The following is a 22,814-nucleotide window of genomic DNA, read 5'->3' as shown; positions in this document are numbered from 1 at the left end:
TTTGTTGGGTATGTTTTATAGCAGAAAGAAAAAAAAAATATATATATTTTTTTTCAAAACGTCTTTTTTTGTTTATAGCGCAAAAAATAAAAACTGGATCAAACACCACCAAAAGAAAGCTCTATTTGTGGGGAAAAAAAGGACAAATATTTTATTTAGGCACAGCGTTGCACGCCTGCGCAATTGTCAGTAAAATTAACGCACTGCCATATTGCAAAAAAGGCCTGGTTATGAAGAAGGGGATAAACTTTTCATTTACTCATTGTGTAAGGAGTCAGGACTAGTCACCTAATAAATAACTGTTTTGTGAATGGTTTATATAAATCGTTATATATAATTTTTTGCTTTGCTCTGAAGGTTATACTATTTTCATTTACCTGTTCATAATGGCATGAAGAGTTTTGAAATTAAAAAAATATTCAAGATACTGCAGAGGATACAGCAGTGCAAAATAAGCCAGCAACAGGACAGTTTTAATTAGGGATAGTAGGCCTAATTGGTATATGCCAAATTCTTATTTTATCTATGAGCATAGGGAGGTACTATTTTCCTGCACTTTTTTCTTTAAAACTATGCAAAAAAAGCTCTGTCAGCAGCAACTGTCTAATACTCTCTAATAATTCCAAACTTAGTTACAATCTAAAAAAAAAAACTAAAGACAAAAACCCTCACGCGCGCGGGAGCCGACAGTCACGGCACGGGGCTCTGAAGGAACGGCACGATCGGCCGTTCCTTCAGAGCGCATGCGCCAGTGACGTCACTGGCGACATGTAAGGTAAATATCTCCTAAACGGTACATGTTTAGGAGATATTTACAGTACCTATGGGTAAGCCTTATCATAGGCTTGCCTATAGGTACAAGTTGTAGAGGAGGGTTTACTTCCTCTTTAAAGATCTAGCTATCAATCAGTTGTTGCAGACAGAACAGATATTGGTCCTTAAAATTATTTTTCGGGTATACATACACCATATTGTCAAAATTATTGGGACGCCTTCCTTCACATGCACATTAACTTTAATGGCATCCCAATCTTAGCCTGTAGGGCTCAATATTGAGTTGGCTTACCCTTTGCAGCTATAACAGCCTCAACACTTCTAGAAGGGCTGTCCACAAGGTTTAGGAGTGTGTCTATGGGAATGTTTGACCAGTCTTCAAGAAGTGCATTTGTGAGATCAGGCACTGATGTTGGAAGAGAAGGCCTGGCTCGCAGTCTCCGCCCTAATTCATCCCAAAGGTGTTCTGTCAGGTTGGAGTCAGGGCTCTGTGTAGGCCAGTCAAGTTCCTCCACCCTATACTTTCTCATCCATGTCATTATGGACCTTGTTTGTGTCCTGACCTCAAGCCAATAGAACACCTTTGGTATAAATTAAAGCAGAAACTGTGAGCCAGGTCTTTTCATCCAATATCAGTACCTCACCTCGCAAATGCGCTTCTGGAAGAAGGGTCAAACATTCCCATAGACACCCCTAAACCTTGTGTCCATAAACCCAATTTTTATGCAATTTTTAAAGATTAGAAGGGATTCTTGAAAAGGGTGGTGCCTACATCCCTGAAACGTTAAGTTCTTCTTCCTCCATTCTCTTATTACCAAGGTCTGGCTCTGCTTTTCTTCTCATTATTACATTCTGGTTAATGGATTCCAGTATATCTGCATCAACTGGTATATAACTAAGTGGTGCTCACTTTATTCATGTACTGTATATGCATATATTTTGGTTATATACTGGAATTACCAGGGGAGCAATTACTTATGCTCCATAATGCTTGCTGTGTTGTCACATACTTAGATATTTGTACCTTTTTGTAAAATTGTGCTTTTTTGCTGAATACAACTTTATTGTATAAGCATTCTTGTTATATGGTGTGCTTACTTAATATTATATAATATAATAATAAAAATGACAGCCAGCATTAATTAGAAAATTAGATCTGTGCAAAATTACATGCAGCCAGTTAGCAGTGAATACTGTACATGTGGGCTCAGGGACAGGCTGCAAAAAAAAAAAAAAAAGAAAAAAAGCAGCCAGTAGAAAATAGGAAATGTTCCTGTGAAATTATAGATACATGCAGGCAGTTATCAGTGAGGTGCACGTGGTCACAGGGACAGATTTTGAAAAAAATATATTGCAGCTAGAAAAAAAAGAAAATATTCCCTTTTAAAAACGCACATTTAGACTGTTATGACTGTAGACAGTGCATGTTTAGAGGCTGTGAAGAAGCTGCAGGACACACATCCGCAGCATTATCATGTAAAATTCCCTCCACCTAACCCCAAATTCCTCAAAATAAACAGTATTTTGCTATCTAAAGGACAGCCAGTAAAGGTTTACAATCTACTTGACAATGCCTGTTCCTAGAAGCCCTATACTAATTTAGCACTATGCACAGCTAAGCACTAAGATAATATGGCTCCTGGCAAACCTGCTTTATTATAGTGAGGGGTTGCCACATAACAAAGCCCTCATTATTGGCTATTCTAAGCAACCTGACCTAAGTTTAGAGGCCAGTAGGTGCATTACTAATAGTTGATTGCTGTGGTGGCAAATGGCTGAATGAATTTGCCATGTCTAAAAACTGCTACTGGATTGGGTTACCAGCAAATCAAAAACTCATCTCTACAGCAATTTAGGTGTGGACATACCAGTGGTGGTGTTTATGATCCATTAGGACAAAGAATCTTGCTATTTAGTAGTGGAAAGGGAAGCATACATAAATCAACCATTTGAGCAAAATGCTGGCCAAACATGTGAATTGCTTCTAATTTCTTATTGAATCTAGAAAGTGTATTTTTTTAATTACAATTTTGATCACTTTTGTCCATTTTGATTGATCATCATTATAAAAACAATCACAATTTTTTAGACCAGTTGTGTGATGTATAGTTCAACCAATAACAATCAAACAATTCCTTCATTTTTGTTTAATTTTTCCAAATTATTTTTACATTGAAAGTGATCAAATCAGTGCAAGTAAATTTAATATTAATGTTGCATCAAATAATTGTTTTAAATGTCCCGGTTGATTTGATCAAATGCTTAGATAGATAATCAATGTTTGTTTGGCCAACAGAGGGACCAGATTCTGCATAGGGTATTTTTCAAAAAGTATATCATTTTCATGGTTCTGCAATATTGCATGTAGCATCTCCTTACCCACTGAAGGCTGTTAGAGAGAGACCCCAAAAGAAGGTGGGCTGACATGTCATCTAAAGTTTCAATTCTTAATGTGTACTAAGGGTTATAACAAATGAGCAACAGTCATTTTTGGACAGTCAGGAGTTTTAACAGCCAACATAGTCCAAGGATAGTGGGTTAGGGCACAGGATACAAAAAAACAAAAAAAAAAAGCAAAGACACAAAATATCTTCACAGTCAATACAGAAAAAGTACCCATAAACCAGACCAGCACTCTGTATTCTCTTGACTGAAAGCAGTAAAAGCACCTAACTTCCTGGATACATCACCATACTTCCTGTGGTATTCAAGCATTCAACTTGCTCCTTGAAACCTTCTCTGATAGACAAAGTCCCTCTCTGGTGCTTCAATCGAGAATTTAGCTACACTCTCTTGGGAAACACCACCAGCCCAGAAGTGCAAGATTCAGGCCCAGGATGTGGGCCTAACTTTCTCAGGCATATGTGTTCTCCCAGGCAGCAAGGCTGAGAGGTTAGGAAAGCAGCTAAGCCCAGAGGTCAAGCGAGATTCCAAAGGGTTCCCCCAACTAATTGTACCTTCTCCCATCATTACCTGCAATAAACCTCCCAGTGGCTGGCCAGGGAGAAATATTCATAACTCAGGTAATTAATTTTCCAACACTATTGCAAAGGACACTCCCCAACAGCAGACAGAAGCAAATAATACCCTAAACAAAAACCTAAATTTAGAGTGAAATCAACGAAAAGCATAACTATCAACACAGGCCACAACTGACTACAGCAGTACAAAATCTAAAACTTAGATACAACTACTTATGACAGGGTCCCTACACACAGAAAGTGGTACATTCTGCAATGTCAATATCAGTGAGGACTTAGCTAGCTTAGCCTTTTTCAACAAGGGTGTCTTGAGGTTTCTTCAGGGGTGCTTTGGCAAAATGCCTAAAAATTGGTCAACAATTGTATACAAGCCTGCCTTTTAGTTACACAAAACCATGGGTTTTCATTATGCACCATCACAACTTTCTAGACACTGGCATCCTAACAACCAATGACGTCATCAGTTAATAAGGAGGATGTCTGTCTCCACAGCATCCTTGTTTCACCCTCCTGTACCCATCTCCCTCAGCACTGGGATCACATTAGCTGACGGATACATTCAAACATTCAAATACTAGTCAGTACCAGTGTGCAAAAGTGTATTTGCTTTGGAAGAAAATGTTGCCTTTATTATGTGTAAATGTGCATACACCCCAATCATGGTAGTAGCATGCACCCATACACATCTAGATCCTGAGAGATCTTACACAAAAGAGGTGGTTCCATCCGCAATACACATTTATTGAAAGGGTTACATAATATATATACAAATTACACGCAGTATTTACAACACATTAACATTTTAAAACCCCTGGCTTATATGATATTTATAAAATTACCCACAGTAGACATATTTACAACACAATGTATGTATAAGCATGGAGTTAGGTTACCTTTTCACTTCAGGTTGGGGCATGGTGCCTGCTGTGTGTTCCCACACAAAAGAGGACAAGCATGTATACATTTTAAGTGCAGGAGATAGAGTCCATAGTTACCATCCCCATGAGAGTTTCATCCTAGTCTGAATGCAAGAGAGCTTTCTCTCCTTCCCACCTTCACTAATATGGATCCATATCGGCTTGCTTAGAGCCGTTTCTTATTGGTGTAGCAATCTTACCCTTCTCCTCCCTGTGGGCGTATCTTATTCGGGATTGGACAATTTCCCCATCCCCTAAATTTAGCATAACCCAGCCTCTCGATAGCCCTCCTCTCTGGGGGGGATTGATCATGCTAGGTCAGCTGCTGGGCAAATTGTCCATCCCTGAACAGACAACCACCTTCATCGCATATCTAAAGAGAAAGTCTTTGAAGAGATGACAAGGGGAGTGACACGGCCTATTAACACTATTGCCTTGGCCTCAGGATGCCTGACTAACAGGAACTTAATTACAGAATGGTACTGTTCTGCATATCAGTTTGTTTTCCAGTGTAAATAGCAGGCTGGCCTTTCAAACGGACTTGTTAATACTGGGATATATATTGGATTAATACTACTGGTCCGACTGGTTCACACAACTTAACCTTCTACAATCATATTCATCTATGTGTTTGAAATCAAAACTCAATATCTTGAAAAATGTATATTTACATCCATCTATTTACAATTACTATAGGAGATTACACATAAACTCCTCATAAGGCAACAAATAGGTCACCTCTAGCATTGGGTGTCCTACGTGTGGATGTTGCTACATCATGTAAAACTATTAGAATAATTTTTTACATTTTCAAATGGGGTGCTTCGAGACTGTCCATAATTTTAAAGGGTGCCTTGAGATTGTTTATAATTTAAAGGGTGCCTCGACTGAAAAAAGGTTGAGAAACACTGAGCTAGTGCACCTAAGAAAGTAATCTGATGTTTAAAGCTGAACTCCATCTTTTGACTTACTTTACATAGTTTGTCTGGGTCAGCTTGGCCCAAAAAGCTATGTCCGTCACTAATATGTGAGGCTGCTGGATGTGAGGTATGATTATCATACAGCACTGTGTTCCGGGTTCAAATCAAGACATCCAGTCTCATACCTGGAACACAGTAGAGTCTATCACAGTGTCAGGGTGCTAGGAAACCAGACCATTTGAAGATGCAAGTAAAATAAAGCAATTTATTTATGCAACAATAATAATCCCACAGCAAGAGAGAGAAGAAAAATCAAGAACAGCCGGGGTCAAGTTCGGAAGCGGGTAGTCATCCAAGCCGGGATCGAGTCTAGGAACAGGTAGTCATCCAAGCCAAGCTATAGTCCAGAAGTGGGTAGTCTGCCGAAACCAGGTCATCATCTGATGCAGGGTCGTCTGCTGATTCCGAATCCAGAGCTAGGAAGGTAGTCAGCCAAGCCAAGTCAGGCACGGAGAGACCAGAGGACTGCTAGCAGTGATGCACCTTGAAGCACAACCGCAAGAGCAAGGTCTGAAAGCCTTTAGATGATATATATAGTCAGGTGTGCAACACCATCCCACCATCACTGAGCGATGCCCAGGCAGCAGACAAGTGATGATGAGTTTATAAGAGACAGCAGTCTGCACATGTCCAAGATGGCTGCCAACAAGAAGGCAAGGTAAGACCTTGACACACAGTGGCGCTCAACTATTCAGAGAAAGGGTTGTATTCCATCAATAAATACATAGCTTCTTCTGATTGATGCAATCAGAGCTTGTAACATCATCAGCCCTCCTCTGATAGAATAAATCACTTTCTCTGAATGGCTGATCTCTACTGTGATAGACACTAGTGTGTGAAGCCTTGGCTTCAAATCCAGAATTGAGTGTGGTATGCTGTATGTAGTCACAGCTAAATACAGTTTATACTGCTCATCCAGCAGCCTCACATATTAGTGAGGGACATAGTTTGTTTGGGCTAAGCTGACCCAAACAAACTGTAAAGTATGTCAGAAAATGTAATTCAGCTTTAAGAGAAGAGGGAACAAAAGGAGCTCATGAAGAAGCTAGTGGGAATGGGCATTTTTGAAATGTTCATGTCAAGCAACAGCTATGATATTATACTTCAATCCAGGCTGTTCACATATTTTTTTTGCCATGTTGGACTGTTCGCTACTAGATACAGAACATGAAGTGATGCATTTAGAGTCTTTACAGTTAGAACAGCTTTGCTTGGCATCATTTAAAGTTGATGCTTCACTGGGCACATGCAAATTGTGATTAGAAACATTCATAAAGTTTCTAGGGAGCCTAAAGGATGTGTATATTCAGATAACTAATAACTGGAAAGGAAGTTGTGTTTTTTGTGAAAACAACATATTGAAGAAAAAATAAATACTGCCATGCTGGAGCTATTTTCTGATTGTTTTTCCTTGGAAGCCAGCAGACCAAACAACTTTAACTTATTTTTTTTTCTCCCAGGACTGCCGGAACCTAAAGTTGATGACATCTTCAAAGATCTTTCAACTGAACAAGGCTTCTTTACATCAAAAGACTTCTTACCATTGGTAGCTAAAGCAAGCAAACAAGGTGAACACATGCTATAGATAAGTATTTGCTGATTGTCATTAGATGTATGAGATAATAGACAAAGAAAAGTGAAGCTAGACATAGACAGCAAAGTGTTGTTTTGTAAATTGCAACTGGTACGGCATTTGTCCTCCTTTAAAGCCTGTGAGTCAGTGGGAGCAAAAGATGCAAACAACAAAAAGAGGGAATGAACCACCTCACTGTACAGAGGGTCCACAAGGAGAGGCACTGTAGGCCTGTACTGTTGCCCTCCAAACGAACAGAAATGGTGTAATTGTTAACATCTTGATTTTGACATCTTCAAAGTTGTGGGCATGTTCTGTAAATTAAATGACGCAAATCCTCAAACTATCCATGTTAATTCCAGGCTGTGAGGCAACAAAACATGAAAAGTGCCAAGGGGGGGTGAATACTTTTGCAAGGCAGTGTAGTTAATAGTACAGCAGCTCATTCTGAACAGTCAGTTTTTTTTTTTCTGATCAACCTAAAAACAACACTAGTAGTGTGTAAGATTATTACACTTCATAAGCTTTTATCACATTTTTACCTGCCTGAGATGACAAAAAAAATAAAATAAATCAACGTTGCACTAACAATATGGTATTAAGTACTGACGACTCCCCCATGGTCACCAGATTACCTGCAAAGTCAGACTGCTTTTACAGACAATGGAGTTCATTTTTAAAAATGTTAACAAAGAAAATGGCTTTTACTTTCTAAGCAGCTTAAAAAAAGTTAAGGTTGAATGTCAGGAATTCAACCACTTCCCAAAATGTATTTGATTACAAGGTTGCATGCAGTCTCTCTGCCTGCCCCTCCTGCCAATTACAGAGCACTGTGGATTTCATGAACCCATTTGGAAAATACAAAAGTTTCTGTGAATGGGCAACAGAGGGGAAAGGCAGACATTGAAGGCAGTGTATCTCCTGTCAAAGCCCCAGGAGTATATAACTGTACTCCTGAAACTTAATAAAATGATTGTGAACATGCCCACAACTTTGAAGATGTTAGAATCAAAATCACTGCTTACTATTAATTTGACCATTTATGGTAAGCTTTAACCTTGTTTCTTCATTTCGCCATAGCTGAATCCTGTTTACTTTATATCAGATTCTTAATTTGCTCAAATTACCTGGTAAAGTGTCAGTACATCCACATTCTTGTCATAAGCTCTAAAAATACTTTCTCTAACTTTTTGTGCTCAAAATTTGTTAAAATATATATTAGTACATAAGAAAACCCAGTGTTCCTGTCAGTTCTCTGTAAAGGGGCAACACTTTACCAGCTGATCCACAATCTTCTGCATTGCCATCCTCTCTATACAAGCTCCAGTTTGGCCCAGGGAGGAAGCTGTGCATGTCTTAATTTCTCCCCAGCTAGAACAGCAACACTCCTTGAATAGAAATATGAAAGCACCAGGAATTATGAAAAAAAAAAAAAAGAAGAAAAATCCAACCTCTGCAAGCTTTTAAAATATATCAGTTGCCACGGTGATTAAAAAAAAAAGATTTTATACAAATTCAAATAGAACACTTTTCAAAATGACTCAAGCAGCCTCTAAGGATGGCACAAGCAGCCTGATTGTCAGCCGCTCCTCCAGGAAGCCTCACTGTCACTTTGTAGCAGTGCACTGTACTTGGTAATGTGGACTGATAACAATGGCACAAATACATGTGATGTGCTGCAGCTAGGCACCTTCCACCACCTCTGAACACTGTGAATTAAAGGACTGGGATAGTGTTTATTTGGCCAGGTATCCAAATTGTGTTTTTTGGTCGTGATTTACATTGAATTTCTTACTTGATTTTCTACTCTTTACAATGCAGCTGGGAGGAGGTGATCCTTTACATACACTTTCACATAAATATTAGATAAGAATATGTAGATAATGATGTTCTTTATCTAGCTTCTTCAAGTAGCTGGCTATCAGACTTTATTATTGTATGTAACTCATAACCACATACTGTAGATGTATGAGGTTATATTCATAATCTCTGTAAACTTTATTGTCAAACTTTCAGTGTAGCCAAGTATGATGCGTGTGACATTGTGATTGGTGATATAACATTATTGTGTATGTGATCTAATTGGCTAGGGCAGGGGTAGGTTTTCTCAGCATTCCAGCTGTGGTTAACTACAAATCTGATCATGCCTTGGCCTCATAAAAACATGTTAGAGACTTGCAAGTTCCACAACAGCTGGAGTGCCTAAGTTGCCTACCCCTGGGTCAAGGTGTATAAAATATTGATCTATGGATGAAATTATAAATAGTAAAATATACAGATTTATACAGTAAAATATACCGATATATACAGTGTATATACAGCGTGTCTATATATATATATATATATATATATATATACACTATATATATATATTCTCCTGCACAAAGCACAAGACGTTAAGCATTAAAAAATCAAGAAAAAATGTTAAATTGTCAGAAATGGTCTACTAATACCAATCTTTATTAAAGCAGAATTCATGCCTAACACAAACTAGACTTAAAAACTTCACCCCTCCTGTAAAAAAAAAGTGCACTTATATTTTTATCCTGCTCTACTAGGGGCATGTGAATCCCTGTGAAAGTCAATGGCTGACATTGGCTGGGAATTCTGGGAGTGGTGATGTCACCCATAGGCTTCCATATAACAGCTGCTGTTGGTGATTTTCCTTCCATTTTTGTTTTGATGACCGCTAAAAATGTTGGATTTACCCCTGGTTTCATTCTTGGTGACACTGGTCATCAGGACACTAAAAGAGCATGTGGCTCCCTAAAGGGAACACAGACTGCAATAAATGCTTGACACAGGTTTTATACCACTCTATCCAAAAATATTTGCATTTAGTTATAGTTTACGTATGTACACCTGTACATAAATTGAGTTGTTTGGAAATATAATAATTTACTTTTGGCAAAAAATAGCACTAAATCTATATGCCAGTAAAGCCAATAATGTGTCTCAAATTTTCATCAAGAAAACCAATCGTGCTGGGCCAATATTTTAAGACCCTTTAATGCTTTGCATTCTCCTTTTGAAATCTAGTGTATTTCCCAAATCGCAATTAAGTTTGAGAATCTTTTCTGAATGAATTGCTGCTGGTTAATGGACTCTTGTCATGCCTCGAGAGCTCCTACAAGCAAAATTAATTAAGCATACCCTGTAATTTAAAAAATGTAAAATCTGCTGCAGGTAATACGTTTAGAGAACACACCATTGTGCTGGGCCCATAGGAATGTGTGTAAGGCAGAAGGTAGTGGAAAGCTTTGACACTATCAGGAAGTGCTAGGCAATACGTTTCAGAGATTTATTCCCTTTTCTCAAGTCCTGCTTGAGAAAAGAGACAAATCTCTGAAACCCATTGCGTAGCAATCCCCTGCCGCTCCCCACCCAGAAGCACCTCTCTGTGTCTCACTGATGCAGATTCAGCTGACACACCAGGGAGTTTGTTCATGCACACCCGCCTTCCAACCTTGCTATTTAGAGTTTGACAGCTCTCCCTACCCATGTGGCCTCATCAGACTCAATACCCAGCAGCTTTGCTAAACATCTTGATGGAATATCTAATCTTTCAGCTCCTTGCAAATAATCCTTGTGTCCCACTAAGATTTATTGTTTTATCCTTCTATCTCTGGTGCTAGACACTTTTTTTTGTTTGTTATTGTGCCTTGTGTACTGGGATAAGCTAAAAATAAAAAAAGTATAGTGACCTTATGAACTACTGGATACAGACCCAACGGTAATTCTCACTAATTCAGATTAAGCAAAAAACTCCTTCCCTTCTTCCCTCCCCTTCAACCTTCCCTTCCCTCCCTGTCTCTTCTTCCACTTTATCTACCTTACTTTCTCTTCTATCTTCTTTCCTCACCCTCTTCTGTCTCTATTTGTCTTCTATCATATTTTGGATGGACCAACACTTAGGTCCATCCTTCTCTCTTCCATAGGAATAGTAACCACATTACCTGACGATTGCACATCTTATGCAATCAGGACTATGTGCTCTGATATAGATGAAACATGGTAATCGTCTTCTCCATACTTAAAAAACCCATGCACTTCTCAAAATGTATTGTACATTATACCTACTCATGTTCGTTGTTAATTGTTAAAGAGGAAGTAAACCCTCCTCTGACACTTTTACCTATAGGTAAGCCTATATTAAGGCTTACCTATAGATACTGTAAATATCTCCTAAACATGTACCGTAAACATTTACCTTACATGCAGCCAGTGATGTCACTGGCGCATGCGCTCTGAAGGAACGGCCGCTCGTGCCGTTCCTTTAGAGCTTCGTGCCGTGACCGTCGGCTCCCGCGCGCGTGCGCGGGAGTGACGTCACCGCGGCTCCGGCCAATCAGATGGCCGGATGCCGCGATCCCGCAAGACGGGCAACTGGACATGTCGCCCGTCATGCAGGTAAGCGGACTGCACGGCGGCGGCTCTTTCTAAGGTAAGTATTTCAAAATGAGCTAGTATGCGATGCATACTAGCTCATTATGTGTTTCTCTTGCAGGTTACAAAAAGAAAAAAAAAATTTTGGGGGGTTTACAACCTCTTTAATGAAAAGGTTTTTGCTTTATATCCAAAGCACTTTACCATTGTTTGCACTTTGTATGACTTTTCTAATTTTCTGAATAAAGTTTAAAATTGTGAAAAAAAAAAATAAAAAAAGTTAAACAGTCTGGAGAGGAAAAACTTGAAGATCACCAAATGGAAACCCAGCAAACCATTTTTTTTAAATTTTATGGAGTTTTTTTTTATCTCTAGCAATGATATAAACTAAAAATGTCCACATCAAATAAAATTAAATTTGATCTAAAAACATGCACAGGACAATTCATGCACACGGTTATTTCAATAGATTCTGCAGGCCATGAACGTGGTACTGTAAATGCAGTTGACATTTGATAGATCTTATAGAAAAAAGGGGGGCTATCTCTACAAATTTATAACAGATATAAAGCACCACGTCCCTAAAAAATATTATAACGTGAAAGATTCATTGGGGGTGCCACAAGGGGGGACTTTTCAATTGGGGTGCTTAAGTATTCCTTAATATATAGAGTAAGACTAGAGAGAATTTATTTTTAGTAAAAAAACATGAAAAAGATTTTATTCTGAAACAACAGTAAAAAGTATACTGTAATTATAAGGATTACAATATACTGTACAAAACTGAATTGTGTTAAAAACATATACAGTAAACAGCCATACAGTATCATACAAATATATATCTATACTCTCCTAACACAAGGGTAGATGGTATATATACTTTATACCCAGTTGCATCCACAATGGATGGTCTTTGTGCAGGAGGCGTAGTGGCCCACAGCCATTAACCCAACATGTTTCGCGGCACTGCCGCCGCTTCTTCAGGGGTATCTTTGAGGGTGTCACATAGATATATTTGTCATGAAAATAACGACTTAAGTGGAGAAAAAATGAAAATAAAAAAGAAAAAAGAAAAATCAATACAAAATCATTTATAGTGACTTATGCAGTTAATGATATAATATTACAACATATAGAGGTCATAACTATAGTAAACAGATATTGCATGGTGTCCATGATAGAGAGGCAGCAAAAATAATACACATCGTCATACCTGTTAAACATGCATTAGAGCACGCTGCAATGGGAAATACGACCACAAGGCATAGGGGGAAACCCCCGGGGGGCGAACACGGGAGACCGACCACAAATAGGGCACAAAAAGTACTGCTGAAGAAAGATGAGGTCTGGAAATTCAAAGTAAAAAGGATATATTTTCAGTTCCATATACATCCATCTGGAGTCTCACCTGACAAGGGGAAAGGGAAATGGCATCTGATAATGTCAGATTGAGCCAAAGCCCTTGGAACTAAAATATTCAAAAAGGAAGAGAGAACTGAAGAGATAACTCTTACCTCAATATTGCCCAGCCATGAAAAAAGGGACGGGGACTGGGTGAGATGATGTTGCTATGTGTGGTAGATCAAAAATAAAGGATCCACAAGAGTGCTTCCTAAAAAAAAGGGCAGAAATACAATAGTATATATATATATAGTATATATCAACCAATGGGGTTAGTGTGAGGTGTTCAATCAATATATGTATCATATCACCAAAAGAGTAAAGCTGGTGAATTTGACCCTAGGGTCAACACCTCTTAAGTCAATATATATAAATATGTGAGCGTTGCCCAATGGCACATGCATCTAAGAATCCATAAGTACATTGAATAATAGACCATAGGGGAGATCAATAGTAAAGTGAGGTATGTGCGATAAATGTACATAGTCAATGAGGAAATAAGCCAATACAATAGGCTCACCCATCGTTGATAGTACTGCAGATTAGGAGGTACAATGATCGGAGCAAAAATCCCCAGCGTTACCTGATAAGAAGACACGGGTCACATCCAGTCCCCGCAGATCGCGGTGGTGGACGCCGAGTTGCCGCTATTTGTATAGACAGGTAACTCCACCCGGATGACGTATAGGACGTGCGTCCTGACGAACATCCGGGCTGACGTCAGGAATGCGCGCGCAACTCGCGCATGCGCATCAGCCGAGGGCCCGCCAACATCCCCGGACCGCTTGCCGAAGCCATAGAAACGGCTATGTGGGCAAGGGAAGGAGGGGCAAGCCAAATCGGCATATCGACTCCAACCCCCCAAAAAAGAGGGGGAGGGGCAACACCTGATGTCACGTGTCCGCCATCGGGGGAGCCCAAAGTGATCGCATCCCAATATGTGTGGATCAAGAATAAGCAGACTGCATGCCGAAATTGAACCAAAATGAACAGGAGCAAAAAGAGGAATGTGATATAATGCTGGACACTGTATCATGGACATAATAAACACTAAAAACATAATCATAACAAATGTAAATATTATAGGAAGCCAAAATGTTCATTGTGCCATCAATAATGAAAGAACAACAGGCAAAATATAAATCAGAGGGTTACAATATATGTATGGCATATTGAAAAAAAAAACAAATAATACATATGTAGTGAGACGATATACGTCCACAACCCGGCTATCCATAAAGGTAGTACAACTCCCCAGGATGCTAAGGTTCATATATAAATCTACTGACCGTATCGCATGGATAATGTTGGTAATGCTGGACCGGGGGAGAAAAGTAGTTTCTAGCAGCAACAGAAAGGGGACAATAGGAATAAGCTAGGGGGGAAAAGGATGAGAGAATGAGGTAAACAAATACTATACAAAATAGTAATAGAGGAAAAAACAAATAGGGGGGGAGGGGGAAGGGGGGGGGGGGGAAAGGGGGGGGGGGGGGGAAGAAAGGAAAGGGGGGAGGGAAAAAGGGGGAAAAAGACATAAAAGTGGAATAAGCACAAAACAGTATATAAGACCTATAGAAACGCTTTGTAAGAGTGAGCCTCATTCAATCCTGGAGGTATAGTAGCGTTTAGCCTCTCTATCCAGAGGGTTTCACGCTGTAGTATTCTCTGATCCCAGTTGCCTCCTCTAGGATCAGGGGGAATGATTTCCAGTACTCTAAATTTAACAACTGAGTTATCAAACCTATGATGTAACCCTATATGTCGGCTGACCGGGGTAAGGATTTTCCCCCCTCCCGAATGGTATATGTGGTCCCCCACTCGTTGGCCTAGTTGTCTGATCGTTTTGCCAACGTAGAAGGCGGAGCACTGGCAAGTCATAAGGTATATCACACCCCGGGTCGCACAGTCTGCGGATCCCCGCAGTCTGTGGGAGGAGCCATTAGGTAACTGTGTAATCGGACCCTCCTCGATCCAAGGGCAGCGGGAACAGCCACCACATTGGTAAGTGCCCAGTCTGCCCCCGGGTCGAGGTCGGTCCTCGGTATAATGGCTTTTAATCAACAAGTCTCTAAGAGATGTACCTCTTCTAAACACGATTTCAGGATATTCCTTGACATATTTGCCAAGGGTATTTTCCTCTTTTAGTAGATGCCAGTGTCTTTGGAATATGGTTCTAAGTTGCTCATGATTATTGGAAAACTGGGTGATTATTTTTATCGTGGGGTTGGAATCCACTTTCTTTTTACGCTGTAATAGGTCCTCTCTTGTCAGTGCCTTAGCCTTATTAAAGGCTTTTCTTAGGGTTGTACGAGAGTATCCCCTTAGAAGTAATCTCTGTTGTAATTTTTTGGCTTCCCGAAGGAAATCCGGTTCCAAGGAGCAGTTTCTTCTTATGCGCAAATATTGCGCAAAGGGAATACTGTTCTTTAATGGAACTGGATGTGCACTAGAGGCGTGCAATAACATATTTCCTGCACTAGGTTTCCTGTACAGGCTCGTAGTGATATAACCGTTCATGTCCTTCCTGATTTCGATGTCTAAAAAAATAATACATTCTGGATGAAAATTGTAGGTAAACTTTAAATTAAAGTCATTCACATTGAGTGAAGATAGCATTTCTTCTAATTCGACTTGGGGGCCTGTCCAGATTAGGAACAAGTCGTCGATGTATCGAAACCAGTGTGTTACGTTTGTCAACCAAGATGCATAGGTGTCGCAAGAGGAAACGTGCCTCTCCCACCCCCCCAGGAATAGAACCTGGCAGGTTGGATCATTCCTCTATGGCCAACATCAACGTACATGGCCTCATAGTGATTTCGTTCTGTCCCTCCTTAGATTTATTCTAACTCATAATTTTTTTACTTTTATGAATATCACTTATTTACAACAGCAGGGTGTCGCAATGGGAACGTGCTGTGCCCCCTCCTATGCAAATCTATTCCTGGGGGGGTGGGAGAGGCACGTTTCCTCTTGCGACACCTATGCATCTTGGTTGACAAACGTAACACACTGGTTTCGATACATCGACGACTTGTTCCTAATCTGGACAGGCCCCCAAGTCGAATTAGAAGAAATGCTATCTTCACTCAATGTGAATGACTTTAATTTAAAGTTTACCTACAATTTTCATCCAGAATGTATTATTTTTTTAGACATCGAAATCAGGAAGGACATGAACGGTTATATCACTACGAGCCTGTACAGGAAACCTAGTGCAGGAAATATGTTATTGCACGCCTCTAGTGCACATCCAGTTCCATTAAAGAACAGTATTCCCTTTGCGCAATATTTGCGCATAAGAAGAAACTGCTCCTTGGAACCGGATTTCCTTCGGGAAGCCAAAAAATTACAACAGAGATTACTTCTAAGGGGATACTCTCGTACAACCCTAAGAAAAGCCTTTAATAAGGCTAAGGCACTGACAAGAGAGGACCTATTACAGCGTAAAAAGAAAGTGGATTCCAACCCCACGATAAAAATAATCACCCAGTTTTCCAATAATCATGAGCAACTTAGAACCATATTCCAAAGACACTGGCATCTACTAAAAGAGGAAAATACCCTTGGCAAATATGTCAAGGAATATCCTGAAATCGTGTTTAGACGAGGTACATCTCTTAGAGACTTGTTGATTAAAAGCCATTATACCGAGGACCGACCTCGACCCGGGGGCAGACTGGGCACTTACCAATGTGGTGGCTGTTCCCGCTGCCCTTGGATCGAGGAGGGTCCGATTACACAGTTACCTAATGGCTCCTCCCACAGACTGCGGGGATCCGCAGACTGTGCGACCCGGGGTGTGATATACCTTATGACTTGCCAGTGCTCCGCCTTCTACGTTGGCAAAACGATCAGACAACTAGGCCAACGAGTGGGGGACCACATATACCATTCGGGAGGGGGGAAAATCCTTACCCCGGTCACCCGACATATAGGGTTACATCATAGGTTTGATAACTCAGTTGTTAAATTTAGAGTACTGGAAATCATTCCCCCTGATCCTAGAGGAGGCAACTGGGATCAGAGAATACTACAGCGTGAAACCCTCTGGATAGAGAGGCTAAACGCTACTATACCTCCAGGATTGAATGAGGCTCACTCTTACAAAGCGTTTCTATAGGTCTTATATACTGTTTTGTGCTTATTCCACTTTTATGTCTTTTTCCCCCTTTTTCCCTCCCCCCTTTCCTTTCTTCCCCCCCCCCTTTTTCCCCCCCCCCCCCCTTCCCCCTCCCCCCCTATTTGTTTTTTCCTCTATTACTATTTTGTATAGTATTTGTTTACCTCATTCTCTCATCCTTTTCCCCCCTAGCTTATTCCTATTGTCCCCTTTCTGTTGCTGCTAGAAACTACTTTTCTCCCCCGGTCCAGCATTACCAACATTATCCATGCGATACGGTCAGTAGATTTATATATGAACCTTAGCATCCTGGGGAGTTGTACTACCTTTATGGATAGCCGGGTTGTGGACGTATATCGTCTCACTACATATGTATTATTTGTTTTTTTTTTCAATATGCCATACATATATTGTAACCCTCTGATTTATATTTTGCCTGTTGTTCTTTCATTATTGATGGCACAATGAACATTTTGGCTTCCTATAATATTTACATTTGTTATGATTATGTTTTTAGTGTTTATTATGTCCATGATACAGTGTCCAGCATTATATCACATTCCTCTTTTTGCTCCTGTTCATTTTGGTTCAATTTCGGCATGCAGTCTGCTTATTCTTGATCCACACATATTGGGATGCGATCACTTTGGGCTCCCCCGATGGCGGACACGTGACATCAGGTGTTGCCCCTCCCCCTCTTTTTTGGGGGGTTGGAGTCGATATGCCGATTTGGCTTGCCCCTCCTTCCCTTGCCCACATAGCCGTTTCTATGGCTTCGGCAAGCGGTCCGGGGATGTTGGCGGGCCCTCGGCTGATGCGCATGCGCGAGTTGCGCGCGCATTCCTGACGTCAGCCCGGATGTTCGTCAGGACGCACGTCCTATACGTCATCCGGGTGGAGTTACCTGTCTATACAAATAGCGGCAACTCGGCGTCCACCACCGCGATCTGCGGGGACTGGATGTGACCCGTGTCTTCTTATCAGGTAACGCTGGGGATTTTTGCTCCGATCATTGTACCTCCTAATCTGCAGTACTATCAACGATGGGTGAGCCTATTGTATTGGCTTATTTCCTCATTGACTATGTACATTTATCGCACATACCTCACTTTACTATTGATCTCCCCTATGGTCTATTATTCAATGTACTTATGGATTCTTAGATGCATGTGCCATTGGGCAACGCTCACATATTTATATATATTGACTTAAGAGGTGTTGACCCTAGGGTCAAATTCACCAGCTTTACTCTTTTGGTGATATGATACATATATTGATTGAACACCTCACACTAACCCCATTGGTTGATATATACTATATATATATATACTATTGTATTTCTGCCCTTTTTTTTAGGAAGCACTCTTGTGGATCCTTTATTTTTGATCTACCACACATAGCAACATCATCTCACCCAGTCCCCGTCCCTTTTTTCATGGCTGGGCAATATTGAGGTAAGAGTTATCTCTTCAGTTCTCTCTTCCTTTTTGAATATTTTAGTTCCAAGGGCTTTGGCTCAATCTGACATTATCAGATGCCATTTCCCTTTCCCCTTGTCAGGTGAGACTCCAGATGGATGTATATGGAACTGAAAATATATCCTTTTTACTTTGAATTTCCAGACCTCATCTTTCTTCAGCAGTACTTTTTGTGCCCTATTTGTGGTCGGTCTCCCGTGTTCGCCCCCCGGGGGTTTCCCCCTATGCCTTGTGGTCGTATTTCCCATTGCAGCGTGCTCTAATGCATGTTTAACAGGTATGACGATGTGTATTATTTTTGCTGCCTCTCTATCATGGACACCATGCAATATCTGTTTACTATAGTTATGACCTCTATATGTTGTAATATTATATCATTAACTGCATAAGTCACTATAAATGATTTTGTATTGATTTTTCTTTTTTCTTTTTTATTTTCATTTTTTCTCCACTTAAGTCGTTATTTTCATGACAAATATATCTATGTGACACCCTCAAAGATACCCCTGAAGAAGCGGCGGCAGTGCCGCGAAACATGTTGGGTTAATGGCTGTGGGCCACTACGCCTCCTGCACAAAGACCATCCATTGTGGATGCAACTGGGTATAAAGTATATATACCATCTACCCTTGTGTTAGGAGAGTATAGATATATATTTGTATGATACTGTATGGCTGTTTACTGTATATGTTTTTAACACAATTCAGTTTTGTACAGTATATTGTAATCCTTATAATTACAGTATACTTTTTACTGTTGTTTCAGAATAAAATCTTTTTCATGTTTTTTTACTAAAAATAAATTCTCTCTAGTCTTACTCTATATATTAAGGAATACTTAAGCACCCCAATTGAAAAGTCCCCCCTTGTGGCACCCCCAATGAATCTTTCATTTGATAGATCTTGTTAAGCCAGAATAAAAATGTGGGGGCCAAGTTTTTATAGTTAACATTCACATTAGAACTGCAGATTCCTGCAGTGTTGTTGGTTGTAGTGGAAGCCGTAAGTATGCCCTCCAGGCTGTTGAAAGAGGGACCAGCCATCTCGTAAAAATTCATAGGCTTCAATGAGCAAGTATAGACATCTCTGCCAAAAACTCTCAAAAACTTTGTGAACAGGTTTCTATTTTATTTTCCACACCTCTTTCTATCATTTGACAGATCCAAAGTCACCTTTAGGTTTTAATGTAACATAATATTGTGTTTTTTTTTATAGGTAAGGTAAATATCTACTGTGATGCCGCAATTTATTATTTAACATACCGTATGTGTTTCATTATGTAGTGAATGTAATTTAGCTATGCAAGGAAAAGATAAATTTTGCTCCTTACGGCAGCTAATAATAAGCAGGCAGTAAAAGTTATGCTATATCTTAGAAAGATTAAGGACTGCATCTCGTATGATTGGTACATTGCTAGAAGGCTTCATTATGTTTTTCTTCCTGTAAAAATATATAGTAAAAAATATAGTGAATGGTAGTATTTCTTACCTAGAATTTCCTCCGCAAAGAATTTTTATGCTACTGGAAGAAAAATTATTGAAGATTATTAATTAATATATTAACAGACATTTCAAGGGAAAATTGAATGCATAAAACATTTTCCTGACAGAAGGATCGAATTCTGTGCTTCAATTTTTAAGATTGTGAATATAAAGTTTTACAGTTCTAAAAACTTAAAAATTGTGATGAGCAATGGTTGGGTTTATTCACAAATCCAAACCCAAAATAATAATGCGAACATTAACTAAAGTAGCAAGATTTACTTAAAGTGTGTATTAACCCCAAATCCAAAATGTAACATGTAAAATGTAACATATTGCAGCTTACCAGTCCTTAACCACAAGAGCCCCAGGCCTATTTATGACACTTTTTGTTTGCAAGTTAAAATCAGTATTTTTTCCTAAAAAACTTCTTAGAACCCCCAAACATTATATATATATTTTTAGCAAAGACTCTGGAGAATAAAATGGCGGTCATTGCAATATTTTTTGTCACACGGTATTTGCACCGCGGTCTTTAAAACGCCATTTTTTGGGAAAAATTACGAAAAATCACATTTCACTGCATTAAAAAAAAAAAATAAACAGTAAAGTTAGCCCATTTTTTTGTATATTGTGAAAGATGATGTAACGCCGAGTAAATAGATACCCAACATGTTATGGTTTAAAATTGCGCACACCGTGGAATGGCGACAAACTACGGTCAATAGAAATCTCAATAGGCGACGCTTTAAATTTTTTTAACGGTTACCAGTTTAGAGATAGAGTGTAGCTCTCTTTTTTTAAAACTATTGCACTCTGGTGATTGTGGCGATACCTCACATGTGTGGTTTGAACAGTGATTTCATTCGCAGCTCGACTTCCGTATACGTTTTCTTTTGTGTGCATGCTAACGGTGTCGGGGGACGGCTAAAATTATTATTTTTTTTCCTATTTATTTTTATTTTTTTAACTTTATCACAGGTTTTTTTTAAAAAAATAAAAAATTTGATCACTTTTATTGCTGTCACAAGCAATGTAAACATCCCTTGTGACCCCAATATGCAGTGACAGGTACTCTTTATGGAGGGATCGAGGGTCTAAAAAACCCTAGACCCATCCACTACACTTCCATGTATTCAAAACGCCAAAAACTGCATTTTTTAATACAGTCATTTTTTAAACCTGCCGCCTTTTGCAGCAGAGTAACCTGGACATGACGTCATGGACTCCGCCTCCGGGTTACGTCATCAGAGACCCGATCGAAGCTGCTTCCGGCTTAGATCGGGACTCCATCCTTCTGCTCACCTGGGTAACGATTGAGAGGCTCCGAGCCGCATCAGTCATTACCGACGGAAAGCCGACTGCCGGCTCTAAACCACGGTACTGGGATGGTGCCTCTAGCTAGTGACATCACCCCAGTATAACACCGCAAAGTCAGCCGACGTACCCATACGTCACTTTGCGGTAAGTGGTTAAATGTGGGGGCTGCATTAGTTTTATATTTTAGGATTTTTTTTTTTAGGATTTTTTTACCTTTATTTGCACTTTATAATACTGCAAATAACACATTTCTGTCATAGCTATTTCTAATTTCTCCATTGTATCTAGAGAGGGAGCCGTAGGTGTCACACAGGCTAGACTTCAAAGATATCTGCACTTGTTTATACAGTATCCATAATTAGGGATTAGTCAGGCTGACCCTGAATTCAACATGACCATGAATTATTTCCAGTTCATTAAATGGGTGAACTTAATTGGCAGATATGGTTTGTTTTTCTGCCAGCTGAAACCTTTGTAGTCATTCATTTATTTGGAGGTATTACTATTGGTTCCTCTACTGGTATGGTTCAGGAGGCACCCTTTCTTGGTCAGCCAGGCTGCATGCCTGGTTAGGGGTCTGGTAAACGCTTTGAGGAAGACCTCACATCACTTTTTTGTTTTTTTTCTATGATCCTCCTCAATATCTATAACAAAACTTTATCCAAGCATGCAGCTAGGGTGGCCACTGGCCAGAATTAGAGGGGGCAGTGAACATGCTCCCTCTCCCCTGAATACTACCAGGCCACATGCCCTACAAAAGAAAAAAACAAAAAAATGTGGTATGGATTTCAAAAAACAAAAGAAATACAGCATGGGGCCTCCCCAATATCTATACCAGAAATGTATCTGGTCATGCAGCCTGGCTGGCCAGAAAGAGGAGGGGCGGAAAGCTTGTGCCCCTTCTCCTTAACTATACCAGGCCACATACCCTTAACATGGGGATGGTACCTTGCCAGAGTCGAAGGGTGAAAAAAAAAAACAAATGTAGCCACCGTATATCTAAGAACTGGTGAATATATTACATTTTTGTTTTGGGATTTATGCTTTAAAAATAATGAATTACCAACTTTTTTTATGCAGTTATGTTCATTTCTATTCTCTAAAGACCATTATAGCAAAAATATTGTATTCTTATTACCAAATGGGGTTACATATATACCGTAGAAAGTTATTCAGGTTGTAAAAAGACATATGCCTATTGAGTTTATTCAATAGAATATAAAATAAATAAATAAAAGGAAAACTTTCCTCCACAGAACCCTAAACTCACAGATGATCCAGAGGATGGCAGAAACTCTTTATAAAGCATGATCCAATATACTACAATAGGAAAACACTTCTCCCTGCTTAGATGTTCCCTGGATGAAAAATCTACTGTGTTAATACTTTTAAATAATAATAGCC

General features: G+C 39.6%; 1 protein-coding gene across 1 annotated transcript in view; it reads left to right on the top strand.

Moving 5' to 3' along the window:
* Nucleotides 1-22,814, top strand: part of DPYD (dihydropyrimidine dehydrogenase) — a 1,764,026-nt gene that overhangs the window by 795,925 nt on the left and 945,287 nt on the right. The window contains exon 9 of the mRNA XM_082264968.1: nucleotides 7,113-7,220. Coding sequence (XP_082121094.1) covers nucleotides 7,113-7,220 — 108 coding nt within the window. The remainder of the gene's footprint in view (nucleotides 1-7,112; nucleotides 7,221-22,814) is intronic.

This window comes from Pelophylax lessonae (assembly GCF_965119305.1).
Source record: "Pelophylax lessonae genome assembly, chromosome: 8".
NCBI lineage: Eukaryota > Metazoa > Chordata > Amphibia > Anura > Ranidae > Pelophylax > Pelophylax lessonae.
This window is presented reverse-complemented; position numbering and strand designations above follow the sequence as displayed.